Consider the following 24,279-nt stretch of genomic DNA (forward strand, 5'->3'; position numbering starts at 1 on the left):
CCCTCCTACACACGCACACACATGAGCCTCGGCACAGATCCTCCCCCCCCCCCAATGGCCAGTCCTTAGGGAGCCGGTCCTCTGCCTCCACCCCGCCCCCCCCAGTCCTGCTGACCCCGGCGCGTGGCTGTGCCCAGAGGCTCGGCTGGAACAAAGGGCCCGGAGATCGGCCAATCAGGGTGTGCAGCTTTCCTGCCGCTGACCTTTTTATGATTATTATTTAAGGGAAAAAGCAGAGGCGAGGGGAGGGGAGGGGAGGGGAACGGAGGGGAGGGAGCAGGAGAGAGAGGGGGAGACAGACAGAGAGAGAGAGAGAGAGAGAGAAATGGAGGTTGCAAAGAGTAGGCCAGGCTTCCTCTCTGGAGGGGAATATCCCCACATGAGCTTATCACCAGGCCCTGGTTCCTTCACCTCAGGGTTGTCTCCCATGTATGGGCGCTGGCCTGGGAATCTCCCAGAATTACAGCCCCTCCTGGAGAAAAGGGATGCTGTGGAGGGGAGGGCTATGGCTTCATGCCCCACTGAGGCTCCCCAGGCTCCAACCCCCCACCCCAGACATGATTCAACGAGGCCGCAGCCACAGCTGCCAGCACTGTAGGGAACCAAGTCTCAGCCCCTCCTGGGGAGACGGGTAGAAACGGGCGGTGAAGCCCACCTTCGATTCATCCTGCTTCTTATCAATTGGTCGTTACCAATGACTTTGCGACTTTTGCCCCCAAAGTATTTAAATCACGTGCATCGGGAACTTTTCAGCGGGCTCACAAGAACTGTAGGCCGTGGTTCACCTGGGGGGGAAATCCTTTGGCTTCTAACTTGTCTGGTTATTTAGGTAAGATTTTATCATCATGAGTGTCTATGAACTTTGTAGTCTAGTTAGTGTGACTTTCCATTATACCAGTCGGGCATTATTTCCGTTTAAGGATATTTAATATCACGAATGTACCCGTGTCAGATAATAGAAGCTTTCAGGACCCTTTTCGTTAAGTCATCAATGGTCGTTGGTAACTACTTCATAATTGTGCCCCTGAGGAAAGTTATGAAATGGTGTAATTAACCGGACCACTAATTTGTGCTAATCTTAATCTTGAACCGCTCCTGCGGAGTGGAAAGAATAAAAGAGTAAGGGCCCCAAGGGCGGGCCCTGTCCGGGATGAGGAAGGGTGCCTGTTGGCCCCTTCCCACGGACTGACAATGGGAGGGCCCAATCGGAAGGCGCAAAGCGCCTGCCAATTGGGCCCTTCGATTGTCAGTCCGGCGGCAAGGGACCAATAGCTAGCTGCCCCCCTCCAACGTCGGCTGCAGTGGCCCGAACGCCGCCATTTCCTCCCTCACCGCCGGCCAGAGAGGTAGGCAGCAGCCGGGCCAAGGACAGAAGAGGGGCGGGGGGCCACAAAGCCTCCCCAGGGCCCAGACAGGCTGCTTGCGGACTCGCCGAGCCCGCGATCGGGCTGCCCGGCCCCTGGGGAGGCTTTTCCCGTGGGGGGGGGAGAAAAAGGCTCCCCAAGGCCTGGCCAGCCTGATTGCGGCCTCGCCAAGCCCACGATCGGCCTGCTTGGCCCCTGGGGTGGCTTTTTCCATGGGGGGCGGTTCGGGGGGCCCAGCCCTTCCCACCCGCCCAGGCAGTGCTGCCAGGGCGGTTGGGAACGGCTAGCGCCCGCTGTATTTTTTTACAGCCGGCTTAATTACTAGTTTGGAATAAAGAAGTTATCATTTAACTTTACTACGTGGTCCATTTGCCACCCTCATGTGGGGCCTGGAGATCTCCCAGCATTCCATCTGATTTCCAGATCACAGATCTGTTCCCCAGGGAGGGAATGGCAGCTTTGGAGGGCAAGTTCTATGGCAGGCGTAGTCAAACTGCGACCCTCCAGCTGGCAGGGGCTCATGGGAATCGTAGTCCATGGACATCTGGAGGGCCGCAGTTTGACTACCCCTGCTCTAAGGTATAATGTGGGTTCTAGGTGGAATGCCCCCCCCCCACACACACACACAAAGAATCTTCAGGAATTTCCCAAGCCAACCATGGTACTGAAGAGTCTAACACAAGGAACTGGTGCTCAAAGCCAATTTCCTTGGAAATTGAGGGCAATGATTCATCTTGAGATACATCCCATCCCTAATTGGAAGCACTTAACTGTGCTTCAGAACACAGCTGCAGAACCTTTAGGGAACAACCAATCCCTCACCCCCAAGCTTCCAGAAGTCACAGATTGAGAGCCACACTATTTAGGTGGCATTTCCTAAACACCGTAACGCATCTTCTCCTGGCACGTGTCCACTATTTGCCCTTTTAATCCCCTCGTCTTGACATCCTGTGATCAACGGTTGTTTCACAGATACATCCTACCATAAAGAAGCTGGCTGTGAGTTAACACAAACAGCGGCACATGGATATTGCATGAAACCCATGTTCAACTACCTAAAATATACCCATGGGAAGTAGATGTGGGAAACCTAGTGCCAAACCCACGTCCACTATGGACTTCATGGTGACATGACAAAACATGAAATATGTCACATGTTTCCAGTGATGCGAATGGTCCATCGGATGATGACATCACAGATGACAATTCATGGTCATCCTAATGGTACATCTACTCTTGGCTCAACCCATATCTGTTTGACTCAATATGCAATAGTACATTCAAGGGCAGGTTCACAGGTCAGAAGGTCTCAAGTTTGACAACTTCATCCCATGCGAACCACATCAAAATAGTTGTGTGAACCAACCATGTCCGTGTGTCCTTAAGCAAGCCACCCAAACTCAGCCTCTGTCTGTAGATTCTATGCACCAGAAAGACAAATAATTGCAATTTCATAACTGGGGATATAGGTAGCAATTGCAAAACAGCTTGCAAATTAGGCATAATATTACCAAATAATAGTTTTTGTCCAAACCGATGCACAGGACTCTTCTTCGTTTCAGAAACTTTGTCCTTGAAATTCACAAAAGTTTCACACGCGCAGACCTTGGCATGCTTTTAGCAAATATATAACTTGCCAGCATCAACTGGGTATTCGGGAATTCAGGACATAATTTCTGGTCAGATTTTTTGACAGGCGCCTGCTTTGGTTTTAATCAACCCTCAAAGCAAACTAAACGAAATCCCCAGCTTCCGACAGCAATGTAATCCAAATCAAAGTTTAGCCAAATGAAAGATCTGGAGCCGCCGTGGGTTTGAATTCAAATCCCAGCAGCCGTCAACTGGGATGGATGCTCAGCTCTGAAAATGGGAACTTGAGATGTACAGTGGAGAGATGGTGTCAGCTCTTAAGGGAATGTATGGAGCTATAGAATGTTTCCAAATTTTTGTCATCCGGCTTTATGCAGGAGTTGTATTTATTTTGGAACACAGCAATCTTCAGCCTTCCTCGGTTTTCTCCCGTCTCTCTAGCCACCTCAAGAAAATCAGAGTCCAGTAGCACCTTTAAGACCAACAAAGATTTATTCAAGGCGTGAGCTTTCGAGTGCAAGCACTCGAAAGCTCACGTCTTGAATAAATCTTTCTGGTCTTAAAGGTGCTACTGGACTCTGATTTTACTGTGCTACTTCAGACCAACACGGCTACTCATTTGAATCTAGCCACGGAGTTTGAATTTAAAAGCTTGATTCCTCCTTCTTGAAAGACGAGTCCATTGAAAACTTTGCTACTTTATGCCATCATCAAAGTGGGTCTAATAAAAGTCTCATTTAGATCACGGCTGATTCTTAATGTTTCCCAACCAGGTGTCAAACACGGCAAGCAAAGCCTTCCCAAGAAGCCTTTGTACTTAGAAAGCATTTGTTTCATGTTTTTATTGGAGCATAACTACTTTGAAAACATCAAATGTACATACTGCTCATTTGAGTCACAGATACAAGGAATACAAGAACACAAGGGGGCAAAAATATCTCAGGTTCACAAGGGAACACAGCCTAAAATCTTGGGCCCATATCCTTCCAAAGAGCCCTCAAGACACATAAGGAAACTGGTGACTTTGTACAGAGATACTTATAGCAAGAGAACACGCCAAATCGCCTTCATGCATTACGATGCAGGAGCACATGATGTATCCAAGCCCTTCCAACATATGGTACATCACCCACTGTCTGGCCTGCTGGCGGACACAGAATCTCCTAATGACATAGGATCAGGGCTAGGAAAATATCAGGGACCTGACCATATTGGCAGCTGGAACACCGATGGTGCCCCACTGGAGCAGGAATATTTTATTATTTGTTCCAACTTACAATAGTGTGTTCTGTGCAACAGACACAACCATGGCACATATCGACCCCCTCCGCATTTGCGCGACAGCCATCCAGGTTCCGCACACACCAGGACGACTTTGGTGCAAAGGTGCGTACCAGCCTGTGACACCCTGTTTTGAGCCCTAGCTACAAAGGTGCCAAGGACACAGACACGCCTCCCCCCCCTCCCCATACACACACTGACAGAAACCCTCCTCTGGCCAGAGAGAGAAAAAGAAAGAGAGCAGGCGGGGGTGGAGGTGGGGGCAGTTACTACAGGCTGGAAAATCGATTTCTGCCTCTGAACAAGCTTCGCTTCCCAGATCTCCGGGTTCATTAGCACGGACTGGGCTTGACACCAATACAATTTCCACACTGCGATTTCCACCCTGCAGCAGCAGATGGGGGGGGGGGTGCACAGAGGGTCAGCTCTGCAACGCCCCTTCTCTGCACCCCCCACCCCAGAACGTGTCACGGGCAGATTCGAAAGTCGCCGGCCTGGTTTCTCCTTGGAGCACCCACCCCAGTTCTCTCGCCCTTGCGGTTTCTCCTGGCTTCTCCCTGACACCTCGGTTCCCACATCTTCTTAGCAGCAACCTGTGACTCCTAAATATCCCTAGCAAACCCCAGCAAGGGGAGGAAAGACACGGCTAGCAGAGTCTGGTGAGGTTAAGAGTAAAAGAAGGTCTAGTACAGGAGGCGGAAAGGAGATCTAGCAGTCCATTGGTAAATAAACGACCATTCTCCTAAGCCCTTTGCCTGGGTTGCCAGGAGGTCCCATACAGAGATGAGGAATTTCCCCCAAGGTCACCTAGAAAAGCTTTGCATGGACCCCAGGAAACTCTGCTTTGAGACAGCCCACCCCCTCGTCTGGCTCTAGCCACTGCACCCATTCTGCAGACAGGGCCCCCAGTTCACCTGAATCCATGCCCACATCTTTTGACCTCCAAGCTGCAGCTGCCGACAGGTGTAATCTGGGATTCTTAGGATGCGAGCAGAGATAACTGGGAGGGGGGAATGAAATAACCTGGCATAAAGAGGCTGAGGAGCGTTATATTTTTGAAAGTGAACAACTAGATTTGAGGGGAAACAACTGCAGGGGGAAGCAGGGAAACACAAAACAGACCCAACGGGGAAAGGGGGGGGTGGACCTTTCTCCTAAAGCGGAATCTGCACAACTATTTCATTTCCCTTTTTCTGGAAACCCATTCCAAGGGGAAACAGAATTCCCAGTCCTGGAATTGTATGAGGAAGTGGAGGGGGCAAGGTGGAAAGAGACAGGATCCACAGGCAGGGAGGGTAATTTGTTCAAACTCAACCGGGGAAATTACGGCTGGGAGAATTTGGGTGGGCGATCTGAAATTTCCACATTGCCTGCTGGAGCGGGTTTTAATGGGGGGGGGGCGAATATGATAGTGAGTCCATGGAGAAAAGGGAAAAGAGACATAATGGGTGGAACTGGGCAAGACTGGAAGAGGGGGGATGGAGAGTCCTAAAATCCCACAGGTGACTTCTCCCCCCTTTCCCCCTCCCCAGTTCCCTCTGGGCCACCCCCCCCCCTTTACCACCACCCACCTCACCCTAAACCTCAGTTCTCCTTTGCAACACCCTGAAACTTAAGGGGGGGCACACCACAATTCCACCATGCCAAGGCGCTAAAATGAGTGCGAAAAGGGGAGGGGGAGACACCCACTCCTCAAAAAGAAAAAGTGCGTGAAAGTGGGGGGGGGAGAGGAGAAAGTGGGAGATTCTCTCTCTCTCTCTCTCTCTCTCTTTCTCCCCGGCTTCCTTTCGCCTTCTCCCCTTCCCTCTCCTCCCGGCGTCTCTGCGCGCCTCGGCGGCTGCCTTTTCTCCCCGCTTCCACCGCCGCGCCCCCCCACCCCGCCGCCGCCGCCGCCCCCCAACGCCGCCGCCCCCACCCCCTCCGCCTATCGACCGCAGGATGCCGGCGCCGGAGGTTCGATACGGAGCAGTGACACTCCGGATCAATACCGCATGAATAAAAACCCCGCTCGCCCAGGCGCCCTGCTTTTTCTCGCCGCCCCTCGCCGCCGATCGCCGGCTCTGCCCCGCTTCGGCCGCCGCGCTCGGCTCCGGCAGGCGCCGCCGGGGGTCCTTCCTTCCTTCCTGCCTCCCCCCGGGCCCCCCCCGGAGCATGCACCCCCCGGCCCCCCATCCCGCCCGTCTTACCGTGGGCCGAGCGCAGGGCGAGGGGCGACTTGAGACGCCATCCGTTCTCCGGGCCGGCGGATCTTTGGAAGACCAGGGGGACCGGCAGAGGGATGAACATGTCGGGGACCTGTGAGTGACACTCCGCATAACCCCACGGAGGGAAAAAAAACAGTGAGGATCCTGGGGTGGGAGACGGGAGAGGGGACCGGGCGGGGCGGGCGGGGGGCGACCCACGCGGGGCAGGTGACGACGATGACAGCCCGGGCGGGGAGGGAGGGACGGGGGGGGGGGCGGGCGGGCGGCGGGCTGCGCTCCCTCCGACCAAGTCCCCCACCCCCCGCCGCAAAGACACACTCCGGGGGTGGGGGGGGGGCTTGCACACGTGCGTGCGGAGCAAGCCCGGCTAGTCCCGCGCGGTGCACAAGGGCGCCGGGGCCGGACAGAGGGCCTGGCTTTAAGGGCCCTTTCCTTTCCTTTCCTTTCCTTTCCTTTTTTTGCTTGCAGAAATGCTTGTGCCTGTGTCTCTGTGTGTGTGTGTGTGTGTTTGTGAGTGTGCGCGACACACCGGCCTGGCCTCCCCGTGCCCGTCCCTGGGTGTGTGTCGCCCCCTTTCGCTAGATCCCAGCCCCCCCCCCCTTTTTCGCTCCGTCCGAATTTCTTCTCCTTCCTCCCCCCTTCTCTGTCTCACACAGACGCGCACGGACGCCCTGCCGCCGATCCGCACTTTATTGTCTTCTCCGTTATCTCTCTTCTTCTCTCCCCCCCCCACGGTTTCCCCTTCCCGCCGCCCTCTCTCCTTCCAGCCACCCCGGCTTTGACAGATGACATCCAGCCGAGCGACCGGCCGTCCCTCGCGACCCCCCCTCTTCTTTGCCCCCCCCCCCACTCTTTGCCCAAGTCCAGTCCACCCAGACAAAAGCAATTATTCCTTAGGTGGGAGCTTTAGAGTGAGTGTTGGAAGGGGGGGGGGAAGGGGTGATGAATTAATTATGGACACACACCCCTTCTCCAAAAGTAGAACATGTTTCCTTGTGGGTGCACCTGACACCTCCCCCCTCCCCGGATTAAAGATAAACCTCACTTGTAAGACTTTTCTTCTGCTGCTAGGAGAGCTCTGTGCACCCCACCTCAAAAAAAAAACACCTTTCCTTGATCACGGCCCCTTTTCTTATTAGAAGCCCGAGAGATTTACGCTCACAATTACCACCCGGCCGCGCCGCCATAATAACGGGGTGACCTTGCCACCCAACCCCCCAAAAGCAGCCCGCAGGATACATAATTAGGGTTCGGCACATTTGTGCCATAACTCAGCGACCTCCTTGCGAGGCTGGCTTTTCTCCCCTCTGGCTCTCTGTTAGTTTTTTCCTGGGGAGGCTCGGGGCCCCTGCCTGTTCCTCTCTTTCCAGAAGGGAATTAATTGGTGATAATGAGGATGGGGGGCAGAGATATAGGGGAGAAAGTGATCCTTATACACAGTAATCTAGAGATCTCATTTCAGGAGCACATCCGGTCTGTCTCTCTCTGTCTCTCCCTGCCCAGGCCTGTGGAGGCAATGATCGACTCGTTCCCCTTTCGAAAAAATGCAGAGGGATTCAGAGGGTCCAGAGGAATGGGAGAGCTTATTTGTCTGTGTGCCCCCCACCTCTTCCCCCTTGCCCACTTTCACATCAAGCCAGATAAAAAGGGGACTACGGCTGATTCTGAACCTGAGGCCGGCCAGGTGGGCACAAGCCATGACCAGAGAGACACACGGGATTTGTTGAAAGGGATTTCCCAAGAGGCTTTGCTTCCCTTCGTGGGTACGTGCCTTTCTTTCGCAGATGGCACCTTGAGGAAAAAATAGGTTTAGGAGGATTCTGGAAAAGACTCCAGGACTTTTAAATGGTTCCCCAGGAGGGAAATTGAGGCCAGCAAGCAGGAAGAGGCTTCAGTTCTGCTTCCAGCTCTGGAAAGAAAGAAAACAAAACTCAACCAGCCCCGAGCGTGGGCTTTCTTTCTCAGGAAACTGTTCCCCATTCACCACCACCTATACTCCTGGTACGGCCCAAGTGCAAAATCAGCCTGGAAAGAAAACGCACATAACAGGCCTTGAATCCAGTGCCCAGGCTATGCTCCCACCCTACACCCAATACAGCCAGATGCATCTACCCTGACTCCCTAGGTACATCTAGATTCTTTCTCACTCTCTATTATGATCTTGCTAGTCCCGTTCAACAGCCCTGCAAACAAGTGGGCCAATTGGAGATCAACAGCGAATGCCATTATCTGTGTGTGCGTGTGTGTGTGTGTGTGTCCCTCACCCTCTTTTCAACAGCCTTGGGCAGAGGCAGAACGGTATGGGGGTGAGAACAGCGGGAGTGGGAGAGACACCAACAATATGGGGGGAAGTGACAAAAGGGGAGCCGTGGATGAACAAGAGAATGGGATGGAAACGTATCGGTGAAAGGCAGAAAGAGAGCGGAGTCTATACGGTGCAATACAGATAGGTATCAGATTGATGGAGGGGCAGCCGGATGAATATGTATGGGGTGGAGAAGGAAAGAAAATGAAGATGTGTGTAAGGGGGGGGGGACCCAGTGTCGATGGGATAGGAAGATTGGAATTATTTGACTCTATAGACCAGGGGTAGGCAAACTGTGGCCCTCCAGATGTCCATGAACTACAAATCCCATGAGCCCCTGCCAGAGAATGCTGGCAGGGGCTCATGGGAATTGTAGTCCATTGACATCTGGAGGGCCACAGTTTGGCTACCCCTGCTATAGTCCATGGTCTGCAGGCCAGGAATTAACCACCGCTAGTGCTAAAGTGGGGGTGTTAATCTCTTTCTCTCTCTCTCTCTGTGCCTCTCTCCTTCTTTCTCAGTCTCTAGGTCACGGCAAGACGAAACATATGGCACTCATAACTGCTCGCTGGCGAACCAACCACCTAGTCACTCTTTTCCTTGAGATTCTAACAAAAACGAGCCTGGGAAAGTGATCCCACACGAAGAGATCCTCTTTTTCCGGAGTACGGCTGCCAAAAGGGGGTAAAGAAGGCATGGACCGCGCTTCTGCAGGGGATGGAGAAAAGGAAGGTCACCCCTCGCAAATAATAATCCTATGATGGAAAGAAAAGCCTGAAGCCAGCCCCGAAAATGGACCCAAGAAGAAGACTCGGGGACCCTTTCCGCAAGAGAAGCATGATTGGCTGCTGCGTTTCCCCACCTCTTTGAGTTTGAGAATGACTCTCTTCCGCTTTCTCTCCCACCTTAGTCACATTCAGACATGATGCTTTGCAAGCTAAAGGGTGATCTTAGAGGCAAATGACCTTTCGCCCGCAGGCCCAAGAGCCCCTTTTTCGATCCTGCCTCAAACCAAGACCCACACGACTCTTGAAAAGGGGGCGGTCCTTTTCCAATCTGTACCCCTTTCGCACCCATATCTACCGGGTAGGGAAGGGGAAACCGATTTTTCAGCGGGATTTATTTTTATGCATTAACTTGTCCCCAAACCTTTTGAGAACTGGGTGAGAAAGAAATGTAATCCACCATCGTAAATAATCTCCAGATTTGTGGCACCCAAACATAAGGGAGAAAGGGTAGATAAGACCGTGAGGTGAAAAACAGATTATTGAGTATGGGGGTAAATGGGTGTAAGTTGAACCATATAGGCCAAGATGCAAAGAACTCTATTAGACAACCCTACAAGTTTGTGGGAGCCCACGTGGAACTTTGATTTTTTTTTTAATTGAGCAGCGGGTCTTTTTTCCCTGTATCACAAACTGATTTTTAAACTTGGCCTCTAAAAAATGGCTGCCATCTGAAACCTTCCGGGGTCTCTCTTTGGGTAAGTCCAATGAATTTGGTTTCCACCCTGCCCCTCATCTCCCCCATAGGTAGATCGGACATGTGTGTTTTTCACTTTCATCTCTGTTCACGCAAGCAAGGATTCCACAGTAACAATACCCGAGGAGGTGACATATACAATTAGCAATGAGAAATAACTGCAGACCTGGGGGGGGGGGAGTCCTGGGTTGATGGAACGGCACTGCGCATTGCCACATGCTTCACCCAAGGTGGATGGGAAGCCACAACTTTACCCGTGCACCATGTTGAATGCATGTAGATCTCACGTGTCAAATGCACATCCACGGTCCAATTGAGGACTAATGTGTTGAGCATAGACACGCAGCCCCCTGATCCAGCGCATACCGACCCAACAAAAAACTGTATATGGAAAAGCTTGCTATTGGTAACAGCTCTCTTAAGTATTGGCACATTTTAAATTCTGAATAAATTGATCCAGACCATGCAAAACTCCTGCGTTCTGATAAGATAAGGGGGACGAGAATTGCCACTACGTATATACGCATACCATACAAATGTAGCCGATATATCTTTCGCACCTATTGTGATACATAACACATCCTATCACCATCCCATCTTTGTTTTTAAGCATTACAAAATAAGCAACTTTCATCTTGCTGAGGTTGGTTTCCACATTACAATCTAGACCTATGTTTTTAAAAGCAAGAAATTACATAGGAGGGGGCCACTGTTGGTCTTTGTATAACGGAAATTAGGATTTGAAGGGGGGGGGGAATCAGAAAGTGATGTAACAGGGTGGTTAATGACCTACACTGAGAAATCTGCAATGAATATTTTTATTCAAATTGTGTATTCCAAACTGTATTACAGTCTTACTCGATTCCTCTTCCTCCTCTTCTTCTTCTTGTTATTTATTTAGTAATTTGGAAACCAGAGTGGGGAAAATCTGGGAAAAGGTTTTAGTGGGGTCAGTACTTTAAAAAAGAGGAAAATTTAATCAAAAAATGGCCCTTACAGAAAGTAAAATCAAATTAAAAGAGGAAATCAAAGCAACAAGGAAGGAAGAATGCACTATGGGATTCCTTTGTTGTTACTGAACACTCACTGGGGTGTCTTCAGTGAATGCGGATGGGGACTTTGGGCTATTTTCCCCTTCCCCCCCTTTATCGTCTTTTATGGGATAGGGGAGGATACCTACAAAGCTTCCCCCCTCCTCAATTCCCCTTCCTCCAGCAGAAGGGAAGGTAGGAAATGGAGATTTCCGCAAAAAGATCACTGCAGCGGAAGAGCTGCAGAGATGCACGCAGGGATTTTCCTGTGGAAGGAATGGCAAACGTGGTGGGGTAAGACTTCACCAATAAGGAGAGTGGCTGTGCTGTTTGATGTATTCCATCCCACCCATGAGCAACAAGCTTAGCAGGCTAGTTTAGAGAATGATCCTTCTGTTTTTGTTTTGTTTTGTTGGGGGGGGGGGGGGTTGGAGGTTTAAAAAAAAAATCACTGAATTTTCCCCACTATTCTCTTGGGGGAATAAACGGCTGGAGTGCCGCAAAATTTTCCACAACAATGAAAATGGTGTGGTTTGTTGCTTCACATGCCCAAAACATTCCACAGAACAATAAAGGCAATTTTGACCAAAAAAGAAAAGAAAAGAAAGAAGTAACAGGAATCTGTCACTTATTTCGGCATATTGCAGAATCAATGGGCTCCGTTACGTGAAACAAAGAGCATGGGAGAGCCCCGGATACACTGATGTGTTTCGCTCATTCTTTTCGCCTCTGAAGAAAAGGATCTCAGAGACCAAACCTATTTCCCCAGGCACTCTGTCGAAACTCATTCTGGATAGATATTCAGCCCACCTCATAGTAAGATCTGTTCTCGGCCCCTATTCTTTTATTTCTCCTAACAGGAGCATGAGAAAATGAAAACACGCAAGGCGTGGGATCGAGCTTATATGCTTTACGATCTCTGGCCAGTCTGCGGAGAAGAGGGCTGGAGGGGGGGAAATTGCTACTTGTTGGCTGTTTTCGTCGCAGTGGATCTCACGGCTGACACGTCAAGCCGCCACTTGGTTTTCAAAGTGGTTTGTCTCTTTAGCAACAGGGACCGCTGCCACCAAAACCAGAAGCCACTCCCCAAACGCACACAGGGGCGAACTTCTCCCGTGCATTTCTGAGTCCTGGTCTTTGGTTGTTCACGAGTCAGAGATTCTGGAAAACTATAATAATTCCCGTTCTGCAGCTGCAGAACTAAGAATGAGGCACAGTAAATTCTCTGAGTTCGGAAAGAGGCACCGGCGTCTTTACTTTAGAAGCCAAGGTCCAGCAGAGATCCAAGTCAATTCCTGCTCCGGGTTGTGTGTGCCCAAAATTTCTTCTGATTTCATTGCCTACACATGCTCTTCCGCTAACATGGGGCTCAAGGAATGGTCTTTGAGGGTCACAAAAGTCAAAATTACCGAACATCACCAACCCTGGCTTCAGCTTTGTTCAAAACTGGCAACAGCCGTGTCTTACTGGCGCTCACCAACTTGCACAGATGACAAGATTCCTTCCCCTGCCCCAAGATTTCTGCAGCCCTAATGGCCAAGCTACCCTGTCCCCAAACTGACACACCAATTCCTGTCATTACGACTGTTAGTGTTGCGTTATTGTAGGTCCAGCTGATTCAGCAGGGCTTTCTACCTCCCAAGGGCAAGATCCCTTTATGTTAGGGTTCCCAACTCTGGGTTGGAAAATTCCTGGAGATTTCAGTTTGTAACCTGGGGAGGGAAGGGCTGCTATGGCTTGGGATGATCAGAGTATAATGCCATACAGTCTGCCCTCCAAAGTAGCCAGTTTGCGGTTTACGTGAAGGAATCTTGGAGAAAATTTTGACAAATGTGCCTAGCACACCATCTCAGTACTGCACCACAAAACGTGGAACCAGTTCCTTTTTGTAGTGTAGACCTTGTCTTTAAACCGGTTTGCAGTTACGTCAAATCTATATCGGCTCCGTCTGGGTTTTCCCCCCTATTACACATCGATAACTTTTATAGTAGAACGACCTGTCTTAAGTCTGAAATGCCCTTCTTCTAGGGAAAAAGTGGCTTTGAGGAAGGACATCCTGAACCAACAAACACCACCCAGATACTTAACCCTTTCCCTGCCTCCTAGTGATCCACTCCAAATCACCCCTTCCTACCCAGATAAGTTCTGAAGTACACTTTTATCCACTCAAACATGCATTTGCAAATCTAGAATGGAGGGATCAAGAGAAAGCATGAGCAGGAAAAGGGTTAACCAAAAGTCCCCGGGGAAAGCAGCTGTTGGACTTCTGTTACATACATACATACATACATACATACATACATACATACATACATACATACATACATACATACATACATACATGCACAATGTGTTATTCTGCCTTGAGGTACATACAGCGCAAATCCAAGAAGGGAGTCCCAAGTCTCGTGATGTGAAGATGTTCTCTGTCTCCCTCTCTTGTTCTCTTCCTGGGAGCCAATGGGTCCCCTCTGTGTCACCCACCCACAGCAAAAACAAAATCTCTTTACAAAACGCTCACCTTTCAGGCAGAAGTGGCAGCTATAATACATTCACTCCAGTCCAGTCCAGAACCTGAGAAGAGAGAGAGAGAGCAGGGGTCAGAAACTGGAACCAGACAGCCCTGGGAAGAGCAGCTCCGCCTGTTGCATAACTGGGACACAACAAAGAGATTGTACACAGGAGGGTTTTCGGGTGCTTATTCACCAGGCTGGCAGTTTTACTCACCCTAGGGTGGGAGACAGACCACAGGTTTTGAGAGATGAAGGGGGGACAGTAGAGCTATCCTTGGTGGCAGTGGTGGCAGACAGCGCTGTCTGGTCATAGCCAGCTTATGGTGACCACACAGGGCTTTCAAAGCAAGAGGTGTTCGGAGGTGGTTGGCCATTGTTTACCTCTGCATAGCAACCCTGGACTTCCTTGGTGGTCACCCGTCCAAATACTGACCGGGGCCAACCTTGCTTAGCTTCTGAGATCAGATGTGATCCACAAGTTGGACATAGTGCTTCAAAAGCTTACACCACTTGTTTAACCGGAGAATGCATACACCCCTTGACCACACCAAGGCAACAAAAGAAAAACAAAGATTTTAATGCTGCTGGCTTCAAAGAAAGCGCCATTATTTAGGTAAAATGGTGCTTCCTTCCCACTGCCCTGTGGGAGTTTCCTTTCCTCAAGTGGCGTGGCCTCTTTCCTTGACAACCATGTGAATCCATGGCTCGATCCTGGGCTACTTTGTCACACGATGGCCCTTAACTTCCTTGGTTTAACCCTGAATCGTGAGTGTAGAAAAGCCAGTTCTTCCGCCTATTGCAGGGGTGGCTGAACTGTGGCTCTCCAGATGTCCATGGACTACAGTTCCCATGAGCCCCTGTAGGGTTCACGTCATGGGAACTGTAGTCCATGGACATCTGGAGAACCACAGTTTGGCCACCCCTGGCCTAATGTTGACCTCCTATGCCAAGCCTCTCTGAACAGGCAATATCCTCCAACTAGCATCTCATCCGTAGGGTAGCTATCCTCCCGGTGGTACCCAGGGATCTCCCAGTATACATCTCCAGTCGACCAAGATCAGATCCCCTGGAGAAAATGGATGCTTTGGAGGCTGATGTCCCTCCACATACCCTGCCTTCCCTGACTCTACACTCCAAATATCCTGGTATTTCCCAAACCAAACAGGACATCAGAGTGCAGTTCTCCTTCTATGCCACAAGGAGATACATGGGCCATCCTATTTCTACCTACAAAGGCCACAACTGTGGCACACACACCACTTAAGACCCATATGATGTCTTAGCCACCCACCGCAGTGGAGTTCAACAATCCAGATGTCCTCATAGCCAGGGATGCCTAAAAGCTTGGACCTGAACCTGGGGCCACTGCCAAAATCAGGACATGGGCATCTCGTCCTCTTTGGCCCCTAGAAAACCCCACAAGCCCCTAAGTTTTGAACCCATGCCTCAAAAAGAACCTCTGAATTGCACAGAATATATCGAATCATAACCAAACCCTCTTATCGCTTGATCAAACTCCGGCAACCCGTACAGGAGTCTAGGCTCAAGTTCCATTCATTCTCCTAGCAAAGAAATGCACCAGCAATCTTTCAGCAGTGGTTGGACGGATACTTTTCATGGACACTTTAGCTGATCCTGCACTGAGCAGGGTTTGGACTAGATGGCCTCTATGGCCCCTTCCAGCCCTGTGATTCTAATTCACAAGATTCGTGCAGTAAATAAAAACACATGCAAACGTTTCAGGATTGATCCTTAAGAACACTATGGAACTTGCCAGAAAAATATACATGGATGACCAATTTGTATGAAATACAATTTTGGGCATATATTTCTTTTTATGGGAACAGTCTCAAAGGACTCCCATAGAGGAAGAAACATTATGTTACAGGGGGTTCAAAAGTCCATCTGCAAAATCCCACAGGTCACTCAGACTGGCTCTACCCAGACCATGGTCACCCGCGTATGGGGCTACATGTCCCTCATGGCACACCATCGGTCTGGCTCATAGCCCCCGTCTGATATAACCTACTGATGCCAGAAACCAAATCCAGGTGTCCTGTTTCAGCCCCTCCAGGATTGACATGACTCCCCCCCTCAAACCCCCACCACCACCCTGGCTACGGAGCGTACCCACAGTTGTTCCTGCTAATCAGCCGATGTCATCTGCGGAGTGAAGTCTTTGCTTAAAGAGATTTAGGGCAGGAATCAATAGGAAATTTAAAAATCAATGCGGTTAGTATGAGAAAATCGATGGCGTTTAATCGGCCTGCCGATCCCCAGTCACAACAATTAGAAGGCTGGGATGTTCTACATCCCGCTACACGCCATTAGCGTCAATATTTGTGTAAGTGATGGTAGGGGGCAGGCAGGGGGGGGAAGCGGGGGGGATCCCCAGTCTAGCACTAAAGCACTTGAGAGCTAGAGGAAGCGAGCATGGGGGGGGGGGGGGAAATGGAGATCACAGCATCTTCTGCACACCGTTTCCCTTTGGGAAGAGCCTACGCCGGCTGCTCTCATTTTTCCTGAGCGTCCTCATCACACCTTTCTGGGGATACGGAGAACTACGGTCCGGAGTTCTATTTCTATCTCAAAGAGAAAAGCGGGATCCTATTATTTGAGCCTAGAAATGTGATTCTCGTCGATCCTGCCTTCGCACTTTACACAGGATTACCAAGCGCCAGTAGACGCCAAGCAAACTCCTGCTCATGGTTGCTGATGCCCACTGGTGCTGATGCCCACGGGCCAGCAAATTGGGGGGGGGGGATGGCCGACTTACCAAGTTTTGACATCTGGCAGAACCCGGAAGTGCTGGCAATGCTCTCGAGTGGCACTCCAGCACTTGCCCAGGAATGCAATCGTGTTTCGGAGCAAGTGCTTAGAGCAGGGGTAGTCAAACTGCGGCCCTCCGGATGTCCATGGACTACAATTCCCAGGAGCCCCTGCCAGCGAATGCTGGCAGGGGCTCCTGGGAATTGTAGTCCATGGACATTCGGAGGGCCGCAGTTTGACTACCCCTGCCTTAGAGCATCACGCCTATGCAATGGCGGCACTTCCAGGTCACACCGGAAGTGACATCATCATGCAACGGTGAGGACTGCCACTGCCTTATTAAGTACCCACCTCCCCCATCTCCTCCCTCTGCAGGAAGCAGGACAGGCAGGGCACCAAGATATGGGAGAAAAACCTGGCTTTGCCACTTGGTGGTCCAATGGAGTTTACCTGGCATGGCTGCATCACAGAGCGGCTGCCAGGGCCAGTTTCAGTTTTCAGGAGGACCCAGGCATGGAACTCTTCTTCTCTGACCCCCCACCCCCCCCCCCATCCCCACATTCCTTCCTTCCAACCCACCCACCTGCCCTTGTTTCCTTCCTACCCCTGCTGACCATATGTTCTTTCCCCAATGGTGCTGGGCTCAGTCCTTCCTTGGCAACATGTGGTTAGGGGGGGGCCTCTGTGGCCAAGGGCCCCACTCAGGGTACACTGATGCCCTACAGTGCTGTAAAGGGACTCTCCCTTCCTCTTACCATCTTGGTTCACAGGCTCCAGGGGGAAAACAGGACTCGGAAGAAAGAGGGAGGCAAAGATAAGCCAAGCACGAGGCAACGGAATCCTCAGTCACTCTGCAAAGGGATGGATGAGGCCTCCCAGCGGTCCGTAATAAGCTGGGCACGAGGCTTAAGTGGATGAGCAGATACCGGCCAGGCAGCCAGATGGAGAAAGGAGAGTTTCCTGCGAAGAAATGATTGGCATGCCAAGGCCCGGTGAAGCAGCCCACCTCAGATGGCAGATTTGGGGGGGTGTCATTACAGGGCAGCAAATTGCCAGTTATTTAGGTTTCTATTATATTTTTAACCCCGTGGGGGATGCTGTCTAGATTTCAGGCCTCAGGCAGCAGAACATCTAGAGCCTTCTCCTGAGGGCAGGAAAGAAGGAGGCTCCGGGCTGTTAGGCCGTGAGCTCCGGATACCCAATACCGAGACGGGCTGGGTGTAGCGACGCTGGCTTCAAGGGCCTTAAAACGGTGCTTGTGAAGCCAGGACTCTCACTTTCTCCTGCCATTTTCAGCTCACCTAGTGGTTAGCGCCCATGGCTTGTGAATTTGCTGCCCTTAATCGCCCCGAATCGGGGAAGCAACAGGCTCCGGCAGTTCCTCTTCGTTCTCCTGAAGTGCGGTGCGGAGTAAACGCGGCTGGGACGGGAAGGCAGGCCTGCGGCGAGGCGCTGACAGAGAGTTCGCTCCCGGGAGCCGGATCAATGTGTCAGCGCGGGGGTCGCTGGGAATCCCCCAAAAAATCAATGCGCTGGTGTTTCCGGGCTGTGGCCGCCTAGATTATCCTGGTACAGAGCTGACAGGGGCACTAATCAGCCTGTCAATAACCCTGACCCCGGGCAATTAACCTATCGACAGGAACGGGGCAAGGGGAAATACATGGACTGGGGGGGTAGAAGGTGTAGGAAAAGACCCCAGCAGAGGGGAAAAGGGGGGGAAATATGGGGAAAAGAGAGCGAGAGAGACGCACATACATACACCCTATATTGCTGTACACTCATTAAATGCCAAAGGCATGAAACCATCAGCCCTGGGCTTAATTCACCTGCGTATCATTAAACAAGCAAAACTTCTAGGGCAAGGGTAGTAAACTGCAATTCTCATGAGCCCCTGTTCTACGGTTCTGCTCTCATAGCACATTCCGTCAGGCCATGGAACATTCCTCTTCAGAAGCTCGTTACGGCTAAAACTTGGGTCAACTCTGGAGAAATCTGGCTTTATCGACAGAGATGTCCCAAGGCATACATATTCAGGGGCTACCTTATTCCCAGTCCTCTTCATTCTCTCTGCCCCACCTTATACTATGAGCATGAGGCCTGGAAATAGAGATACCAACCTCCAAGAAGGGCCTGGAGTCAACGACTACATGGACTACAGATGTCCATGGACTACAGATGCTATGGTATACCCACAGATACTAGGTCCACAAGTCTCCAGCCTAGAAACTGAATTCAAAAACACAAAACTCGGGGTTCTGAGGATCTGAAAGGACACAAAGGGGGTACACAACTGACTCTGAGGGGACATCACCAACTTGTTGCCAGTCCCTAGTCTCCCACACAGCTCAGAACACCTACCTATAAGGAAGCCTCCACAAGCCCTGCTTGAGGGTAAGAAAGAAAGAACTGAGATAGATGGCGGATTCAGGTGAATTCATGACCGGTCAATAATCCAAGCCCTGCCTTCCACTGTACCTCAGTCCTAGCCTCAGGTGTATAAGGTGCCAACTCCGGATTGGAAAATGGCTGGAGACTGGGGGGAGAGTGGTTAGTTGGGAAGCAGGGGGTTTAGGGAGAAGAGAGACCTCTGCAGTCTAGGCTGCCATAAAATCCGCCCCTTCAAAGCAGCCATTTTCTTCAGGCAAACTGATCTCTGCAGCCTGGACATCAGCTATAATCCCAGGAGATCTCCCAGCCTTCCCTGGAGGCTGGCAACCCAGGACAGCCACATACATAATTCACAACACAAAAGCATACTCCAAGAGACCTTGAGCCCCTGAATTTGATCACAGATATACAAATAAGAACACCAAACTAGTTCCTGTCCCATCTTACCTTACATATCAGTGTTATGTATTCAACCATAAAATTTGTTATTTATTTAACCATGTAGTAAAAGAATAGGCTCTTCCCATTGACAAGCCAACAAAATTTCCCTGCCTGGGCACCTGCAAGGAGAATCTCCTAACCAGAAGCAACTGTGTGATTGCTTTGGCCTAGCAAGGGTCCTGATTGGCCACTGGAGATTTGATTGACTGCATATTTTTAAAGGCACTACTTTGACAGCAGTTGCCACCATGGCACAAAGATCCTTTCCATGTTACTTCAGGTACACTGTGTCAACCCTTATGCATCTGGCTCCGTCTCCGACAGCTGCCATTTTGGGACTGCACCCACTACTCTGTGTCAGGATTCCAGCAGTGTCCACAGGCTCAGAAAGGGTGGGAAGCCCTGCCTTGGAAGATACATTTCCACTGATAGTTCACAGTCCCATCCACAGATGCACCAGTTCCTGGATATACATACTGTGAAACTAAGGTATCGGCCACCTTAATGCACAGGGGATGGGTAGGTGTCTTACTGCACATACATGCTCGACAGCTATGGAACAGAGTCTCCAGCAAATGAAAGCATCTTTTCTGTACACGGCACTGTGACGGCACACGTGAGCATCAGTTGGGGCAGCAGAACAACCCTTGTGTTAATTTTTTGGCTTTCACAAATGAGGGGTCTACTGGCACAAAACCACACCCAGGCTAGGAAAAAAATCTAGCTTCACCTCGAGTCTATCTCCAAGATATCAGAATATCCTAATCTCACTTTTAGAGACACCTGAATTTCAATGCATCAGGACCCAAAATCAGATCCCACTCCAAGTCTCAACGTCTGACACGTTTAGTTAAGAACTGCTAGGGCTGCCGCTTTAGAGTTTGTGAAGAGTTTTTCAATGCAAAATGAATGTCTATACTGGGGGGGGGGGTCAACCTGTGGTGCTCCATATGTCCATGGACTCCAGTTCCCATGAGCCCCTGCCAGCAGCTGCCAAGTCATCTGGAGAGCCACAGTTTGGCCACCCCTGAAAACCCAGGTTTGAGTCCCTACTTGGCCACAAAGCTTGTGTGCTGACCTTGGGCCAATCGCTCTTTCTCACTCTAACCTACCTCAAAGGGTTGTTGTTAGTGCCAGAATGGAGAAATGGTACCGTATATGCCACCCGGAGCTCCTTAGAGAAAGGACGGGATAAAAACGTTCTCGATATGGGCTTCTTATCACAAATGCTGGCATGAGCTACAGAGGCTCTCTGAAAGAACCCACAGCAGACGCAAGATTCGATCTGGGGACCTTCCAGGTCATGGCCATGAGGCCACGCTGGCTCTTTTCAAGTGGAAAGTGCACAACGGCTTGTGGTAAGGAAGGCATTGAATCTGGGGTCATTACTAGCAATTTATTTATTTTATATTTTCTTCCTTCCTTCCTGTATCCTCTGCCTTTCTCCTCAGGGGGAACCCGAAAGAGCTGACCCCATTCTCCTCTCCTCCATTTGATGTTCACAACAACTCTGCAGGGTCGCTTCAGCTGACGGCACATAGGACTAGCCCAAGGTCACCAAGCAAGCTTCCACAGCGCAAGCAGGAATTCGAACCCAGGTTTCCCAGGTCTTAGGCCTGGTCTTCTGGTGCGTGGAACATGAAGGTTATTGGTAGTGCAAGACAAGCAAAATCAAGGTCTGGGATTAAACACACAGAGACACATATTCAAAAACATACCTTAAAAAGACAAAACAAAAAGCATCTGCCATTGAAACGGACTAGAGGAGCGCGTGCCCGGCTTGGAGAAGTATACTGCCTGCACTAGTTTGGGTGTCCATATGGCTTGTAATGTATAGGGTATTGCGGGGGTCATGTTTGTCCTCCGTCCCATTGTGTTGCCCTGCGTGCCCCTCCCCCCCACCCCCACCTTGTGACCCCATAAATATGGATTCGAAACCATCCTGGCAAAGGTCACGGGGTCAGAGACGGTATAATGACATGATTGGTGGTAGAGCTCCAGTTCTTCCACCGGCAGACTGCAAAATGGGCCCGGGTCTGCGGATAAGGAAAGAGGGGAAACGGGAAGTTGAACCGCAGCAGACGATGAGGAGGGATGCTTGGGCAGACAGAGCGTCACAGCCGACGAGTCGAAAGACGGGCGATCTCCGAAGGAAAGGCAGAAGGGCTGGGACCGACACAAAAACACGAGGAATGAATCCTACATACATGAAAAAGAATAAGCCCCCTAAGAAGGGGAAGTGGGGGGTCTTCTACCCACATCGTCCATGACTTCTGAGCAAAGGTTTTGCCCCTCTGTTTCTGAATTTTGCATAGGCTGGAGACAGACTACAATATTTTGAAAAGGGGTGAAGGGCATCCCTCCCCACAGGGTGGTCCTCTGCTGCTGCCTGTAGGATTGCCAACCTCCAGGGGGAGTGCCCCTGGAATTACAACTAATCTCCAGGCAACAGAGACAAATTTCCCTTGAGTAAATGGCTGCTTCAGAGGGTAGACTCTAGGGCAGGGGTGCCCAAACCGTGGCTTTCCAAATGCACATGGACTACAATTCCCATGAGCCCCTGCCAGCATGCAAGAGACGTAAGGAGATGATTTGCTACTGCCTGCCTGTGCATACTGTGGTATTCTTGAATACTGTGGTATTCTTTGGCGGTCTCCCACCCGAGTACTAACCAGGGCTGACCCTGCTTAGCTTCTGAGATCTGAAACCATACCTTTTGATCAGAAACGCAGTCAGGAAAGGCAATCTATAAGGACCCAACTTGCATAAACTGGAGTTGCCAACCTCTAGGCAGGGCCTAGACATTTCCAGGAATCTAAATTACAGAGGTCAGTTCCCCTAGAGCAGTGGTCCCCAACCCCCGGTCTGGAGACCGGGACCGGTCCGTGGATCAGTCGGTACCGGGCCTCCTCCTTGTCCTCCTCCCTGGCTGCTGCCTTGGGGGCTGCCCTGCCATTCTGCCGCTGGCTCACCTTTGGTGCTCTCCAGCAGCCACTATGGCTGGGGCTCTCCCTTGGCGTGGCACTGTGCAGCTGCTGCTGGCAGCACTCCCCAGTGGGTGGTGGGAAGTCAGGGGTGCCGGCGGCAAAGCAAGTGGAGCAGGAGCTCAGGTGGCAGTGGCGACTTCCCTTGGCAAAAGACTACACCCCCCCTGGGCCTCAGTAAAATTGTCAAGCGTTGACCAGTCCCCAGTGATAAAAAGGTTGGGGACCACTGCCCTAGAGAACATGGCTCTATAGCTTTGTATCTTGCTGAGGTCTCTCCAGCCATCCCCAGACTACACCCTAGTAGCATCCCAGAATTTCTTGATTCTGCCAACCCTTCCCACCCCCATCAGTTCCCAGGGCTCAGAACTTTGCTCCAATTTCCTTCGCCTCTCTCTCCCGCCCCCTGCCCAAGCCTTCTACTCCCTTGATGCAGTTGGCTGTAACTGGATTCCGCTAACCGGATTTTTGAAGCAGATTTTCACAGGTTCAGCAATTCCCGACTAGGGGGTGGGGGGCTGTGTAAGTTTCCCCGGTCCCCATTTATTCAGGCCCAGCGGTATGGCAGCAGGAAAATGTGTGGCGGGGGGTGGGGGGAATCTGTTTCTGATTCTTCTTCTAACAGCTAAGGATACCTGGGGGGGGGGGTCTGCTTCTCGGGTGCCCTCCGTCCATTCCCAGTGGCTTCTGTCTGCATCAGGAAGAAGGAAAAGAGACAGACAGAGTCCTTCAAGAGAAGATGGTGCATATGCCCCATAGAGGGACCAGCAGCTGTGCAGACAGTATTACCAGATAGGCACATTTCAGGTATGTGGGTATCTAGTCACTAAGCGAACGCAGGAGAAACAGTTTGTGGGATCCGGTCATGTTTCCCTGATGCTCCGTACCTCTGCTTCTACTCTAGGAATTTAAGAAGGTCTCTGCTGGATCAGACAGACGGTCTCTCTAATGCAGGGGTAGTCAAACTGCGGCCCTCCAGATGTCCATGGACTACAATTCCCAGGAGCCCCCTGCCAGCGAATGCTGGCAGGGGCTCCTGGGAATTGTAGTCCATGGACATCTGGAGGGCCGCAGTTTGACTATCCCTGCTCTAATGGATCAGGTATCTCTGGGCACGGCCCGTTTATCCATGTAGCACATTCAACGGGCCCTGTGCTTTCAGAGGCCCTATCTGTGTGGTGCCTTTCCCCCCATGGATCTGAGATATGGCCTCTTACCTCCCCCCTTTTCCCTCTTTAAGGGCTCTTGGAGTGCCCCTCCCTTTCAACTGCAGGGAGGGCCTCTCCACCTCCAGTCCGGCTGCTCCCGCCACTAGGGTTGTGCGGTTCGGCACGGTTCGGCAGCTTCGGCAAGCACCGAAGCGACCGAACCGCACCGAATCACGCAACCCTACCCGTCACAACTGTATTCTCCTACGGCCCCGCAAATCCTTAAACTGGCTCTGGTGCTACTGTCTGTGCAAATCCTTAAACCACTCCTGCCTCTTGGAATCTCTAAAGAGGTCACAACACCATCGCTCTCTCTTCATCAGTGGTCCATGGCCTCTGCTGATGGCAGGATGCCTCGGTCTAACAAAACCATCCTTACATCCCAATGTAGTATTTCCTGTCCGAGTTTCCAACAATCACAAGAGTTGGTATGATTCAGCCATCTGCGTTTCATAGGGTGGCCAAGACATCCTGGAATGAGGGCGATAGGGTTGCCTGATCCAGGTTAAGAAACTTCTAGAGCCAGGGAAGGACACGGATTTCAGCACGCTGCAATGCCATAGAGGTCCCCCTCCAAAGCATCCATTTTCTCCCGGGGAGTTGATCTCTGTAGCCTGGTAGGGGCTCATGGGAATTATAGTCCATGGACACTTGAAGAGCCACCGTTTGCCCCCCCCCCCCTGTGCCTATGCAGGCACCATAAGTTGGCTGGGACGTGA

The 24,279-nt window shown here is 51.1% G+C and overlaps 1 protein-coding gene and 1 long non-coding RNA gene across 5 annotated transcripts in view; one reads left to right on the forward strand and one right to left on the reverse strand.

Moving 5' to 3' along the window:
* Window positions 1-24,279, reverse strand: part of POU2F2 (POU class 2 homeobox 2) — a 128,392-nt gene that overhangs the window by 80,308 nt on the left and 23,805 nt on the right. For 3 of the 4 annotated variants that reach the window (XM_077336729.1, XM_077336732.1, XM_077336734.1), the window contains exons 2-3: window positions 13,779-13,831; window positions 6,422-6,530 (exon numbers count right to left, since the gene is read on the reverse strand). In XM_077336729.1, coding sequence (XP_077192844.1) covers window positions 6,422-6,521 — 100 coding nt within the window. In that variant the 5' untranslated portion in view covers window positions 6,522-6,530; window positions 13,779-13,831. The remainder of the gene's footprint in view (window positions 1-6,421; window positions 6,531-13,778; window positions 13,832-24,279) is intronic. The other variant, XM_077336730.1, reaches the window with a different exon arrangement.
* On the forward strand, window positions 6,152-10,697 carry LOC143837185 (uncharacterized). The gene is made up of 2 exons (XR_013230930.1): window positions 6,152-6,532; window positions 9,266-10,697. It is a non-coding gene; the product is annotated as an uncharacterized LOC143837185 (long non-coding RNA).

Source organism: Paroedura picta, chromosome 5, assembly GCF_049243985.1.
Source record: "Paroedura picta isolate Pp20150507F chromosome 5, Ppicta_v3.0, whole genome shotgun sequence".
In the NCBI taxonomy this organism is placed as follows: Eukaryota; Metazoa; Chordata; class Lepidosauria; order Squamata; family Gekkonidae; genus Paroedura; species Paroedura picta.